A 15,807-nucleotide genomic window follows, 5' to 3' on the forward strand; every position below is an offset into this window, starting at 1 on the left:
CAAACTATGTTAATTGTTGTTGTTGTTGCTCTCTTAGGAGCTAAAGGAAGACAATCAAGTGTTGCTAGAAACAAAGACAATGTTGGAAGATCAGCTGGAGGGGACACGAGCCCGTTCGGATAAATTACATGAGTTAGAAAAAGAGAATCTACAATTAAAAGCTAAATTACATGATATGGAGATGGTAAGTGTAAATGGAGGATGAAAAAGACCACTGATATTCTATGCAGTTTATTTGCACTTCTAATAAAATAAGGCATTGTGGTTGAAATGGCGTGGGAGAAGAGGAAGTTCTGTCCTAATTTAAACATTTTTCACATAGGCTTTCCTACAGCAGTCTTGGTTCTGCCTAGGGAGGTAAAAATCGCAAAGACAATACAGTGTTTAATAAGATAGCTAAAATATGATGATAAGGCATATAGAGACTCACTAGTAAGAAGGATGGGATCAAATCTTTTGGAGCTGAAGATGGTTTGTTGTCACTTAAATACTTGGATAAAAGAGATAATTTGTGTTCCAAATTCTAGCAATATAGTGACATATTTTTCAGAATGCTTGTCCCAAAATAATTTCTGTTTTTAACTCTTTCTTCCACCAGAATTAAATATTGTAAAATACAGGATTGTGATTTGCCAGTTTTGTGGGTGGGTGTTTATTTTTGTATGTTGTTGTAGTTGTGTTTAATAAGTTTTTCTTAAGGGTCAAGAGATTGCCACCCCCTATTTGCTTTTATTTTCTGGAATTTTTGAGATTTTTATAGCTGCAATTAGTTTCTGTAAAAGTAGCATGTATTGGGAGAGGGACTGGGAAAGAGTTGGATGAGACTCTTTCATTGTGGACCTAGTCCTGTTACAGCTTTTTGTATTATAGTAGTATTATGGTAGTCTAGAGAAGATTAAATTTTGTTTCTCTGTATGTGCTTGTTTTTTGTGTGTGCTACAAAGCTGTGCTTATTATGTGTACTTTTCTTTCCTAATATTCTGAGAGAAGTGAACTTTGAAAAAGACCAAATGGAGTCATATCCATAGGTTATGTTGAGAAGTTCTTCTCTGCATATTTTACTTCACTGTCATGCTGTTGTTCTAGGTCCTCCATAATTTTGTTTTTCTTCCCTGTCTCACTGTGCATTAACAAATCACTTTGCATTTGTCTGTGGTATACCTGATAGTATAAAAAGTGGTGCATGTTGAGACATAGCTTTTTCTAAAGTTACACTTGACGTAATTTTTAAGGAGCGTGATATGGACAGAAAGAAGATTGAAGAACTCATGGAGGAAAATATGACTCTAGAAATGGCTCAGAAACAAAGTATGGATGAATCGTTGCATCTCGGCTGGGAACTTGAACAGATAAATAGGACTACTGAAATTTCTGAAGGTAAGCATAGTAATACTTGCAAACTGCTAAAAGGTGAAAAAATTTAAAGATGGAAGTGGGGCAGTATTAGGAATTTACAGCTCCTGATCTGTGTAGTACAGGATTTTTGTCCTCTGGAGAAAGGTGGCAGTTTTAGGGTTGTTTCGTTTGGTTTGTTATCTTTTTTTGTTGTGATTAGTTGGTTCTTGTTTGTTTACTCAGTCATGTATATCCATGGAGGTGGACACTAAATTAAAAATTTCTGTTCCTGTAATTCTTGTTCACTTAAACAGAGATGTATAACCCATAAAAACCGTGGAGTTAAAATGGGTTGCCATTCAAGCATCTATACTCTGTAGTACAGGTTGGGAATCTTCTTGCTTTACTATTCTCAAAATTATTAAAGATTTGTTGAGGTTTCTCGGAGTAGTTGTTTGCAGAAACATCTATGGAAAAAATTTTGACCCTTCCAGTATAGAATGCTTGGTCATAACTGGATTGCATACAAAGGATTTGAGGCAATTCGGGAAGATATGTTCAGTTGCAGGAAATCTCTGTCGTGATTAGGAGCTGTAGGATGTGTAGGACATTTATTTCTATGCGTATGTAGTATTATCTGTTGGGTAAGGAAAATGGGTCATAGATCCTAACTAGCCCTATTCAACAGAAAAGCATTGCAGGATCATCATAGGCTTCTAAATCCCCTAACTCTAAAAATTCAAAGTCTGTCTGTGAAGAACTCCAGGTAATAATAAGTTTAAATTACTTTTTTAAATGGTGTTTTAATAGTGCCACAGAAATCACTTGGTCATGAAGTGAATGAACTGACATCAAGCAGATTACTGAAGTTGGAAATGGAAAACCAAAGTTTGCTGAAGACAGTGGAAGAATTACAAAATACAGTGGGTTCTGTAGAAGACAGTAGTTCAAGGATTCTGAAAATGGAAAAGGAAAACCAAAGACTTAACAAAAAGGTACTCACCAGTGTATGTTTGAATTATCGTGTGTTAGTTGCCTAATGTTGCTTGCTGTTTTACTTCTAACAGGTAACTTTATAAATTGCCATTATTTTGAATAAAGCAAATATTGCTAGTGTCTAAATAGTGTTATGGTGCTTATAAACTTAGAGTAAAAAAGAATACAACTTCTGCAGGATCTTTTTTTCTATTCTTAATTATTTTTCATTAATACATGATCACTTTATTCAGAAAGCGCTTAAATCACTAAGGAAGAAAATCGGTGTATTAATGTAGGGACAGTGAATAATAAGAATATTTTATGACGCTTGATAAAATTATTTTTAACTTTGTAATTATTAAGCAGGGGAAAGTGTGTTTACATAGAGATATCAGCCAGTATTCACCTATGCAGAAAATTTGGTCATGTCGTTGTGCATTACTGAGAAAAGAGAGAAGATGGGCAATTGATGAGCAAGTGAATGAAGAAAATTACTCAGATATATCTGTGCTGGTCTACAGTATTTTACTCTACAAATCATATATCAGGTCATATAATTCAGTCAATGATTATTATAGGGAATAAAAATTGGAAAAAAAAAAAAAATAGAGACTACAGGGGAGTGAAATGTCTGAAGTTTTTGAAATACCGATGTCAGACACTAGATTATTGTTGAAGATAGAAGAAGAGGTGGTAATAATAATAAAAATCTCTATTTTATACTTTCATGCTATTCCTAATTTCTTAAAAATATGCTTTTTTGCAGCAGCAGCCTGTGTGCTGCTTTGAGATTTTGTACAATACAAGGAAGACAGTTAGGAGAGTACAAAGGAAGGGAACAGGTTTAAGAAACAAGCAGTAGTAAGTCTTCATAATAGTCTGATACTGTTCTTACAACTTCAGATGTCTGGCAACACGTCCTTTTTCTCAGCTGATCCTAAAAAACATTGTTCTGCATTGTGACTACTTCAGCAAAATGTGTGAAGTTGAATGAAATGTTTATTATGGATCTTCTGTGCATAGTCTGTTTCTATTTGGACGTGCTTTCTCTTCAAGCAAACTGTTAATACAGAGTCTACACCACACTAAAATGAGCTAGACACAGTGACCACAGGAACTCTACCCTCGGTGTCGAGTTAGCAGACAGACCAACTGAGACAGTTGGACAGTCTGTGGATAAATTTGGTTCCCACAGGGTGTCTGACTGCTTCTCTGCCTAGGTGATTGAGCCAGTTCCTTCTCCTTTGCAAAAAATCAACGAAGGTACCAATATCCCCGTAAAAGATGCATCGCTCTGTTAAGCAAGGGATCAGGACAATCTTAATTTTGGAGGGAGAGGGAAGTGGAAGACTGGTCAAACATTAGTGTTCTCATCCTAAGCAAAACCCTTTAGGTTCTGACTTAACTGATGTCGTGCTCTTTGCCTACTTGCAACCAATAAATTCTTCTGTGAAATAACAAATTCTATTCTGCCATCTTTCTGTGATGTTTATTTCTTACTATTTTTTAACAGCAAGTTAAGGTATAATTTAGATAATTTCTTTCTAGAAATACTGTGCCCTGCTCGTAGTATGATTTACGTCTGGACTCCTCTAGCATTGGGAAATGTGGAGTGTGGGTTGAAATAGAATATAATCTTTCCAGCAGATGATTGTTTAATGTGTACGTTGCTTCCAAGTTACTAATTTTGACTTGGATGTGACAGAAAAATCACACTTGGTGACTTTCACCTGTAAACAATTTTGCTGTCCAGTGACATTACCGGAGTTGTAACCATTTGACAAAACAAACCTGTGTATTGAAGTCATAAGTATCTCTTGAAGTGTTTAAGATGAAATAACATTCAGCTCAGCCCTTTTAAATTGAAAGAGAGGTTGAGTAGCAGCATAAGCCTCACTGAAATATATATTTTTTCTTTTTTAAAAGGATGCTTGGGGAAATATCCCAATCCTAATAAAATCTGACCATTTTTTTTTTAAATTAAAAAGTTGCTTATAGATATATTTTTTTTTCTAAACCAGGAGAGAAAATGCTGTTAGAAGTAATTTTTTGCTAAAAGAGATTGTTTCAGAGAATAGAAGGTTTCGTGTTATTCATTCCTTTAACTTGTTAAACTTATTTTTATAAGACTCCCTTCAACCCAGCTAAGAGTAATCCTATGATCATTTTCAAGTAGGTTTTTAAAAAATTATTTCTTTTCCTCTAGCTTGAAGGACTAGAGAATGAAATCAGCCAAGAGAAACAAAGTCTGCAGAACAGTCAAAATTTGAGTAAGGATTTGATGAAGGAGAAAACACAGCTTGAAAAGACACTTGAGGCACTTCGAGAAAACTCAGAGCGACAAGTGAGTAACAGAATTAAATGTTAATGCAGCCTTGTATTGTTCTCCTTTTGTACTTCTCTATAGGCATAAACGGATTGCAGTTGTAGCAGATTTGCCAAAAGGATTTACCTGCACCAAAATAGTTTGTATAAGACCTGCAGCCAGGGAGAGTCATGACTCATTTTAAGCTGAGGCTTTACTGTTAGTTTTAGGACTTTTTAGTATTTAGTAACGCTTCTGTGGTTTTCATGAGCTATGCATTTGTTGTAGTTGCTTAGAGGTTGTAGCACAGCCAAAACAGAAAATTGGGAACTTTGAAGTTAGGCCAAACACCTCTCAGTGGAGGAAAACAAATTCCAGGCAGATGGTCAGTGTTTGAAGTAATGCTGGAGTACTACTGAGAACTACAGCAGCCTGTCCCTTGAAGGGACCTGAGAAAGACCAGTGTATCCAAGCTGGTTTGTCTGTTCCGCTGCTGTGCCACTTACCTTCAAAATTATCTGAGGCACCTTCCTGACAGTCCTTTACATTAGAATGTTTGCTAGGTGAGACTTGCAGGTAGATGACAGAATTTATTTTGGTTGTCCGAAATAGGAATTTGTGTCTTTGTAAAAGATTTGGGCTGTATTTGGGAGGTACTAAATGTCACTGATGTCTGCACTCACTACATAACAAATATAGAGCTTTTTCAGTTCAGAAGTATATTTATCTTTTTATGAATTCTACTGATATTTCTTGGTCAGATCAACAGTTCTGGGCTGAACTTAAAATTTTAAAAGTACACTATTTTGGAATACCGAATATTGTAAAAATTCTGAAAATTTTTGCAGGACCAATTTAATCAGAAAAATCAAATTCCAGCCCTAACAACAACAAAAATGCTCATTATCGAAGCTTTACATTCATTTAAAGACAAGTGGGGATAACTTGAAAGCAAAACTAGCTTGTCTTGTTTAGATGTTCATTATTACAGTAATCGTAACATTTAGACATCATATTTGAAGTGTATTCCAGGGAAAAAGGGACTAAAACTTTATAGAATACTGTAATAAGTTGTAAATCCCAGTTCAACTATTAAGGATACACATGGTGTTTTCAATGTGTTGATGCAGGACTGACACTTCAGTGGGGATAATTCTATTTTAATTATGTACTTAGGAGCTGTGCTGGGTTAGCAGCATCTTTTGTGTCTTTTACAAATCCTATGCTGAAACTTCTTGGGAGGGGCTCTGAAGTACATTCGGTTTTTGTCAAAAAACGTGGAGGCACTGATTATGATTTTTTTTTTTTAAGTTTGAATTATGGAAGCTGAATTCATAGAAAGTAATTGTGTGTTCACTAAGATAGTAATTCATGTAAAGAACCGTTAAAAAAAAAAAAAGTGGGCTTAGACACCTTTTTTATAATTTTAGAACAGATGACCATTTCCAGGACCCAAATTGCAAATCCTGTTATTAATAGCTATATTCAGACTTAAATATGAAAGAACAGTGTATGATTTTCTCGGTCGCTGTTTTTCATTGCAGCTAGCACTTTCATTTTTCTCCAAAGCAGTTGAAATGCCCCTTATGATACGTGATCTGTGTTTTCCTGATAAAAAATCAGGAAATTTTTTCCTGATAAAAAATCAAGATACAAAAGCTACATTTGTCCTTAAAGCAGGTCTGGAAATACGTTTCCTAAGAAAATAATTGAGTCCTATCAATGATTAACTTTCTTTGGAGGCTGTTTTGAAGCAGTATGTCCCTTCTTAACTGAAAAATGAGCGTAGCTTTGTGTTTGTTCCCAAAATGTGATTTACTATGATCAGGATGCCTTCATATCCCACAGATCAGCGCTGTTTATTCAAGTGAAATAAAAATAATACTTTTGGAGTTCTCTCACCTCCTTTCATCTGAAGTTTGGTTTAGAACTTGACAGTTTTGTTTTTTGTTTATATGTTTCTAGGAGAGCACTCTGGAAATTACAGAGTTTAAGGAAAATAAACTAGATCTGAATAAACACAAATGAAAAGGAAATAAAGCTAACAAATAGATACAGCCTTATTTTGTTTTATATTTTGTTAGTTGTATTTCTGTGTCGTCTTCTGTCCAAGAGGAAAGTGTTTGAGGAGTCTCATTGACTTAGGATTTTACTGTCAAACTCTCACTTGGGTTCGTATGCAGTGTTTGTAAGGCTGCAAATAAATATCAGTTGTGTAAGAAGAGAAAATCCTATTAAGAAACCTACAGTAAAAGGGAAATATGTTGTAATCTTAGTAGTAATCTTAGTAGCTTTCAGTTTATATATGGAATTGGTTATTTGTTGGCATGTTGCTTACCAGAGTTTACATTTTTCCCCAAAATTAGATTAAGCTATTAGAACAAGAAAATGAACATTTGAATCAAACTGTAGCTTCTCTAAGACAACGCTCACAAATCAGCGCTGAAGCGAGAATGAAGGAAATCGAAAAAGAAAATAAAATTCTTCATGAGTCTATTAAAGAAACCAGTAGTAAGTTAAATAAGATTGAATTTGAGAAAAAACAAGTGAGAAAAGAACTGGAACATTATAAAGAGAAAGGGGAAAGAGCAGAAGAACTTGAGAATGAGCTGCATCATCTGGAGAAGGAAAATGAATTATTACAGAAAAAAATTACTAACTTAAAAATTACTTGTGAGAAGATAGAGGCCTTAGAACAAGAAAACTCAGACCTGGAGACGGAAAACAGAAAGCTGAAAAAGACTTTGGATAGCCTAAAAAATCTCTCTTTTCAATTAGAATCCTTGGAAAAGGAAAATTCACAACTTGATGAAGAAAACTTAGAATTAAGAAGAACAATTGAATCTTTGAAGTGTACAAGCATTAAAGTGGCACAACTACAATTAGAAAATAAGGAACTGGAGAGTGAAAAGGAACAACTTAAAAAAAGCCTTGAATTAATGAAAGCCTCGTTTAAGAAAAGTGAACGCTTAGAAGTCAGCTACCAAGGTCTAGACACAGAAAACCAAAGGTTACAGAAAGCCCTTGAAAACAGCAATAAGAAAATTCAGCAACTAGAAAGTGAATTACAAGATTTGGAGTCTGAAAATCAGACTCTGCAGAAAAACTTAGAAGAGTTGAAAATCTCTAGTAAGCGCCTAGAGCAATTGGAAAAGGAGAATAAGTTGTTAGAACAAGAGACTTCTCAACTGGAAAAAGATAAGAAACAGTTAGAAAAAGAAAATAAAAGACTTCGACAACAAGCAGAAATTAAAGATAGTACTTTAGAAGAAAACAATGTAAAAATAAGCAATCTGGAAAAGGAAAATAAATCTCTATTTAAAGAAATAGTTGTATATAAGGAGTCATGCATTCGCCTGAAAGAACTAGAAAAGGAAAATAAAGAACTTGTGAAAAGAGCTACTATTGATAAGAAAACCCTTGTCACTTTAAGAGAGGTAAATAGAAAGTAGTTACCATTCTTAATGTAATCTGTATTTTGGGGGGGGAGGGAAAGGTATGCATTCTTCTGTGTATGCTGTTCGTGTCTTCAGTGGTTACAGTAGGGATGGAGTTACATAATAATAAATACATAATAATAAATGCAGTCACATTACATTTAAATCTGTAAGGATGCATACAGGCAGTCATGAAGCCTTTGTTAAATTAATGTTTTTCATATTCTTCATCTTAGTATTTGTTTTGGCTGCAGTGTTGCCCCTTGATCTTAATGCTCAAGACCCAATCAGGGCAATTCTTCAGAGAGGAAAGGAGTAAAGAGCTATGCTGAAATCACACTTAATGCCTGATGCTAGCTAAAAGCTAACACTTGGAAGGAAAGGAGAGTTAATGACAGTTAAATTTTACATAGTAATAGAAGACTTGTACATAGGCAAAGAAAATTAAGACTGCATTATTATATCTGTATAATAACACTGCTTTTTTTTTTTCTGTGCAAGGACTTGGTGAGTGAAAAATTGAAGACCCAACAAATGAACAATGATCTAGAAAAGCTTGCCCATGAACTTGAAAAAATAGGCTTAAACAAAGAGCGTCTCTTGCATGATGAACAGAGTAGTGATGACAGGTGAGAATGTCAAGGCCTGTCTACTCAAGGAATAGTATAGAATTGAGGGTCTTTTATATTCATAAAAATAAAACAGCTTTACAGACTTACTGTGTATATGCTTTGGTTTTAATGCACCGTAATAAGCCCAAAATGGAATTTGAAATTCTTTTAAATTAATAAGGTAGCTGATGTGCTTTCATGTTCTGTCTCTGGAAATGAATTACCACTTCTTACTACTAAGAAATTTCTTGATGTATGTCAGTAGATACAGTTAATATATTATTAAAGCTTATATTGTAGTTAGCAATGGAACAGTAGCAGTAAAAGAAAACAGGCCCGTAGTGAGGCTTATTTCTTTTTGTCTGATGGAAATGTTATTTACAATTTTGTCACATAATGGTTAGCTTGAACTCTCACGCTTTCCTTGACGCTATTTTCTTCTATTTTTTTCTACCAAAAAAGAAATCACTTGTATTCCCTCTTATACATGCTGGGATGTATCCAATTCTTGAGTGTCTCCAAAACTTCATACTGGCTCTATCACTCTGCCACACCTGCCGGTATAAAGCAGCTGCTATCCTGACATCTGTTTGCTTTACTGTATGTTGTGTTCTGTCTTATCCTGCAGGGATTTAGGGAAAAATTGTGACTGGAGGAAAGCAGATTAGTATGGGCGTCTAGCCAATCTTTCTTTCATGATGCTATTCAGTTGTGCCCTTTTTAGAAAGGAGAAGGGGGAAAAAAAAAACTGGCGTCATGATCTGTTATTACCACTGATTGTTGTGAACATGTAGTTTGATTTGGGGCCTTCTATATCAAAAGAAAACCAAATTAATTTTTTTTCCCTTCAGTTTTCCTTTCATGTTGCCAGAGCTGTGTTAGTGAGGTGGTGCCAAAGTCCTGTATGGAGAATCTGTTGACACCTCTTGTTTTTTGCTGGGGTCTTTAATCTACCTTTCTCAGCTCACAGATGAGAAGTTCAAAAAAAGCCCTCAGAGCTTTGACTAGTATGACTTCTTGTGGGGAAAACGCATTATTCTGTAAAGGTGCTTTTAGAAATTATACTCTGTGAAAAGATTTATGAATCTGCGTCTACATTTCAGGCAATGCCATTAGTCACTTGCAAGTGCTTATACTTCTGAAGATTCAGATGTTCTGGGTTCACTTCTCATTGGTTAGTTGCTTTGGGCAGCTATATTAATTACGACTTTGGGTCATGTAAAGCTAGTGTTTCCACCACATTTTACAGCATGATATTATTGGACCTATAAATTGTAATTCAGAAGAAAATTTGGAGTTATCTTACCTCCATGGAATTGGGAGTTTTATTCAGGTTTAATTAAAATATAAACTGGAAGTGAACTTCTAACATAGAAGAGGTCACTGTTGTGACCTCTTCCATTTCTGTGTGTGATTCCATGTTAGTCAAGAGTGGGAATTACACAAGTAAACAGTTTTCAATTGACATACTCCCTTTGGTGTTTTTTTCTCTCCAAGGAGTTAGTGCATTTTTTTTTCTTCTGTGTATATAATGAATATTACTTGTTCCTGGGTTGTTTTCTGCTGGCCTTGGTCAGGCTGATTGGTGGGAAGGTGTACAGTAAGATTTATGTCTTGAACCTTACTTACCCAGAACATTATCTAAAGCCCGCTTCTCAGCTCAGGCTTATGACAAATAGTTCTAGATGTGAAGGAATTTGGGGTAAGCTACTGTTTTGAGACCCTTCTACAATCAAAATGTAGACTGACCCGTAACAACTGCATGTAGAGCTGGAGGATTTTGAGTGGGAAACCCTTGTTTGAAAAGTTGAAGGGTTGATTGGTGTGAATTTGTGCTCTGCGACTATCTTGCCTTTCCAGTGTTCTCAACTTTTCATGTATCCAAAAGGTGAGACATTAGCAATTATTTGATCAGGTCTGTAGAAAGCTAAGTTCGTTATGACCAAAATCACTTCTTGGTGTATTTTTGGTCTCTCTCTCTCATTTTGGTGACAAATTTAAAAAGCACCATTTCTCTTTCTCGGAGAGAAATAAAATTGAGAAGAATCTCCTCTTTGCTGGGGCTTAAGCCAACCACTTTTGGTGAGTTACTTTCAAGGTGTTCTTCATTTAGTCTTATCTTTCAAATGGCTGTTGTCTTTAGACAAACAGATTTGCAGATTCTGACCCTGAATTTGAAATGCCCAAGTCTTAATGGGATTAGAAGTGTAACCATTTTTTATAATCAGGTGTTTAAAAGGAAGGCGGAGAATGGCTCTCTGCTATTAGTCTCTTTCCTTTTCTGTATAAGTGTATAACTTTGCAGTAACGAAACTTCTCATTTGCAGCTGAATATATGCTTCAGGTCACTAAGATAAAATTGTGTCTGTTCTACTGATTGTAGAATGCCTGTATTTCTTAAATCCCTGAAAATTATTTTTCATACCCTAAAATCTAGAATTCTCATACTACTACATAATGTTTTTGGACATCTTTCTATTTACCGTTGGTCTTCTGCTCCAGTTCCTGCCTAGATTTAATGCTATTGTCAGTTCAGGAGTCTCTTGCAATCTATTCTCTTCACTTAGCTGATAGATTCTTTGGCAACTGAGATTAGGAAGGGGAATATTTATGGCTTGTTGTATTTTATCCTACCGCAGGCAAAAGTGGGATGTTTTCCAAATTTTTAACACGTGTACAGTGATGGAACTGTTGAAAAGTGATGAATGAGTGTAGAATTCTGAAGTAATTTTTTTTTAAAGGACTAATAATGCATTAGAATATTGTACAGACAGTTTCAGGAGATACTGCTTTGAAATAATATATTCTAAATCCTTATCACTTCTCTCCTAAATATGTGGCTTAGGTTTTCTATGTACCCTACAATATTGTAAATACGGTAAAAACTGGAATCATACACATCAGGAGTGGTAACAGTCTTAAAATCCCAGCAGCTGGGCCGAGTGAGCAATTCGCACATTCATGCATCAAATGAGTATGCACCTGCAAAGAGCTGTGTTCTTCTCCTTCCCTATTGCCTCCTCTATTTAAGCAGGCAGGAAATTGAAACTGATGAAAATCTTGCTCTCTGAATACTTCACATTCGAATTTAGTTCAGGTCCCTGCAGGATTCACTGGAGTGGAGCCAGAAGGAAGAGTGCTGTCATCACGCACATGCTTATGATCCAGATAAAGCCAGTAGTCTAGTGCTGTAGTTGAATGTTGCTTTTTATATACCTAATGTTTTCAAAGAATGAAGGATTAAAAAATGTTTTGGACTGCTGCCTTCTGTTTTCTTTAGAAAAAGAACTTGGTATTAATACCAAGGTGTCTTAATGCTTTTGAATAGTCAACATTCGTGTGTTTTTGAATGTAGCTTTAGGGCTGCTGTTTCAGAACTCTTTAAAATTTAAATACCTGAAATAATTTTCCAAAATACTATTTTTCTTTCTTTCTGGGATGTCATTGATCAGTAGGTACAAGCTTCTGGAGTCAAAATTAGAATCCACACTTAAGAAGTCTCTTGAAATAAAAGAAGAAAAAATTGCTGCTTTGGAGGCTCGTTTAGAAGAATCAACAAATTTAAACCAGCAACTCCGTCAAGAGCTTAAAACAGTAAGGAGAATGACATTTTTTTGTAAGATTAAATGATCCATATATCAGCTATTGTTGTTTCTATACTTTGCTTGACCTTTTAGTTTTAAGAAATGAAAGGGAAGAGAAAAAAAAAAAAAGGGCGGGGGGGTAGAGTAATATAAAGCAGGGCAAAAGTATGACTGCTTTTTAAAACTTCAGTAATACAGGCCTGGTGTTGAAATCACATGAAAAGGTGTGGTGGAGCTGATTCAATGGTCGTTGAATATGTCAGGTAGATTAATAATCTGAAGTTTATTTGATTGTGGAATGCCAACAATAGTCATTATTTAGTAAGTCACATTTTCTGGTCTGCCTTAAACAGCCTGAGTGGAGTGGTTAAAAAAACAAACAAACAAACAAAAAAAACAATCTTGATTTGTAGGACTTGATAAAAGTTGCGGGGTTACAGTTGAAAGCACTAAAGTAAAATACAGACTAGAGGCCTCTTTGTTGGTCTCCTAGTCATACCTGTCTTAAATGTTTATTATGGTTAAGCTACAAGTAGCCATGTGTTACTTGTACATCATCTCATCAAACATATACAGAAAGCAATTTTACAAATACAGTAAGATATGTACACATTGCACTTTCTGTTCTCTGAAAAGTGTCACGGTCATGTAATAGGATGTTGAAAATGGAAAATTTTAAACCTAATCTAAGTTGTTCTAAATAATTTTAGGTGAAAAAGAACTACGAAGCCCTCAAACAAAGACAAGAAGAGGAAAGGATGGTTCAGAATTCTCCTCCAAGAAGTGGAGAAGAGAATCAGTCTGTCAATAAGTGGGAGAAAGAAAATCAGGAAACTACTAGAGAATTACTGAAAGTTAAAGATAGATTAATTGAAGTTGAAAGGAATGTAAGATGATGTGCTTTTTCTATTATTCTGATTTTAAGTATTGTTGTGAGCTGCTCCAGTAATACGAATGAGAATATTCTTAAGGAGGTGTGCAATTTATGACCTAGTTTATAGACTAAGCATAATCTGTATAAAATACAGTGTTTGATACAGCTGGATTCTGCACTGACAGATGCCATAAAGCACTTGACCGGTATTTAAAAGGAAAAAATATAAACCTGGATTTGACTTTTTGAATCCACAGATACCTCACAAATCTCTCTTATATAATCTTTGTTTACATTAGTAATTGAGATTTCTTTACTCTTTCTACATAGGTCTAATGTTACTTGCGCATTTTTTAAATCAATCTATAGCAGTATCATTATATGTTACGTTGTTATATAAGGTGACACAGTTTGTTCTCCTCTGGAAATAACTGTGAATATTTTAAATCCTTTCTCTCTACTGAAGGTAAAGCATAAAGAATCATAGTAGCATAAGTCATGCTGTCATGCTGCTTTATTTGTTCTGGAAAAGCAGTTCTACCTGAAGTTCAGTAAACAGCCATGAACTCAAATTTTGTTTTCTTTTTTTTTTTTTTTTTTTTTTTTTTTGTTCAAAGAATGCTACACTGCAGGCAGAGAAACAAGCACTGAAAACACAATTAAAGCAGCTTGAAACACAGAATAGTAATCTGCAGGCTCAGATTCTTGCACTTCAGAGACAGACTGTTTCTCTACAAGAGCAAAATACAACTCTACAAACTCAAAATGCTAAACTTCAGGTAATATTATAATATTTTATTTTTAAATACAAAATTAATTTAATGTTTTTTCAAGTGAAAGTTTTAAAGCTAACAGAAATGCTACAAATCATGTTTCGATTCTGGTACAGACACGGAAGAGGAAGTAACATACAAATAATCCGCACTACGAGCAGCCTAATATTTTGTGATGGCTGATAAAGAATAAAATTTCCAGAAGTTGCTTTAATCCTTTGTGTTTATCCTATTTAAATCCTTGATTTCGTAGTCAGGAGTAAAGAAGACTGGTACCCAGTTTTGTAAGATTTTTTTTTCAATTTCTTTTTTATTTCTAAATTAGGTCAGGAAAGCGGTTAGCACCTCCAAAGAGACTAATAAATCTATTTTGTCTATTTTTATAGATATCATAATAAATAGATAAAAATCATACATAAAAGGAAAATCAAGATGTTAGTAATTACACAGTGTTGGTAAAAAGGTTGAAAATTGAATAAAAATAAATATGCAAAGATGTAATTCAGATAATGTAGAGGTAGAAAAAAAGGTAACGAGTGGCCGTGGAAATTATAAAAATGTTTGCCTGCAGAATCTTCCAGCCATCGTGGCCAAAATTCATATATCATCCTTCATGCTTCAACAGTGTCAAATGCATGTTTTTTTCTCTGATAAATGAAATATTCTTGTTAATGAATCAAATCCTTTTTGGAGCTGTAAGAATACTTAAAGGGGAGATACGAAATCCACAGTTCAGCACAAATAGTAAACAAAATGCCAAAAATGATGAAAAATAGACAGCCATGAGTGAAGGAATCTTTAAAAGGGTGAACAAATAATGCATTTCATGAATGCCTCAAGTCATCTTTCTGTCTCTTGCTGGAAAGCAGAACCCAGTTGTACCACAGATGCACTTTCTATCTACCACATTGAAATCTAATTAGTGCACAGTACTCCCCTTTGTGTCTGGCAAGCCTGTGAACAAAACAGAACGTTTGTGCACGTAGTGTGCCTCATCTAGTTGTTAAAAATGTAGTGGACATGGGCATCCTTGACTGTTCTAGACAGATGAGGGTATATATCTGGGATTCAGAACTCTTTGAGTATTTTGTAATTATATTTGGCAAAATAGTAGGAATATCTTAGGGCAGTTTGCTTTTTGCCTCATGGATTGCATAATAGCAGAGGCCTTTCCTGTCTGATAAAGCTGGAGAATAAAACAACCATAGATAAGTCAAAGTACTGGGACAATGAGTTAGAAAGAGAGGCATTTTCTGCCTTTTTTTTGTGTGGTGAATCTCACCAAACAATGTAATTTTAATTGCTGGGGATGACAGGAGGATGTTGCACCCAGCAGTCCAAGAAAGGGAGTTCCACTTGCAAGACACCTCTCTATTAACTCTAAATCAAAATGAAAGGTGAAGTATGCTCAAGAAAATGAGAGTGACTGTTAACTAAAGCTGAAATGTGAACTAAGACTAAAGTCTACATAGACTATGTCAAGGCTGTTTTTAGGCAACTGTAATTCTAGTATTCTTCCTGATACCCATAAAGAACAAACAAGAGAAAGGATGTCTTAAAGGGTGACTGGGAATTCTATACTAAAGCGAACTTGGAATTCAGTCTGAAGTTTTACAGTATACACTTGCCATCAGACATTACTTCATTTCCAGTGAAACGTTCAGCTTTGTCATTGTAGCAAAGAGTGCTACAGTTCCAACAGAAAGGGATTTGTTCCTTAGTAACAGCATGCATTGCAGTGATAGTTTTGTTGTTTTTTTCTCCTTAGCAGATACCCTGAGGGTATTAGAAGCCTTAGTAGTTGATTTTTTTTTTTCTCCTTTTTTTGAATAGGAAAGAGGAGGAAACTAGACTATTACAGGTCAGATGACAAACATGTCAGGTATCCTTAATTCCTTAAGATATCCAAG

General features: G+C 34.9%; 1 protein-coding gene across 9 annotated transcripts in view; it reads left to right on the forward strand.

Annotated features, from left to right (window-relative positions):
- The window catches only part of CCDC88A (coiled-coil domain containing 88A), a 76,829-nt gene that overhangs the window by 41,563 nt on the left and 19,459 nt on the right, over positions 1 to 15,807 (forward strand). For 7 of the 9 annotated variants that reach the window (XM_082757444.1, XM_082757436.1, XM_082757439.1 and 4 more), the window contains exons 12-20: positions 38 to 184; positions 1,233 to 1,377; positions 2,146 to 2,330; positions 4,520 to 4,657; positions 6,985 to 8,055; positions 8,557 to 8,684; positions 12,119 to 12,260; positions 12,961 to 13,137; positions 13,742 to 13,903. In XM_082757444.1, the coding sequence (XP_082613570.1) occupies positions 38 to 184; positions 1,233 to 1,377; positions 2,146 to 2,330; positions 4,520 to 4,657; positions 6,985 to 8,055; positions 8,557 to 8,684; positions 12,119 to 12,260; positions 12,961 to 13,137; positions 13,742 to 13,903 (2,295 nt within the window). The remainder of the gene's footprint in view (positions 1 to 37; positions 185 to 1,232; positions 1,378 to 2,145; positions 2,331 to 4,519; positions 4,658 to 6,984; positions 8,056 to 8,556; positions 8,685 to 12,118; positions 12,261 to 12,960; positions 13,138 to 13,741; positions 13,904 to 15,807) is intronic. The other 2 variants (XM_082757440.1, XM_082757443.1) reach the window with 1 other exon arrangement.

Source organism: Aythya marila (assembly GCF_965140915.1).
Source record: "Aythya marila genome assembly, chromosome: 3".
Taxonomy (NCBI): domain Eukaryota; kingdom Metazoa; phylum Chordata; class Aves; order Anseriformes; family Anatidae; genus Aythya; species Aythya marila.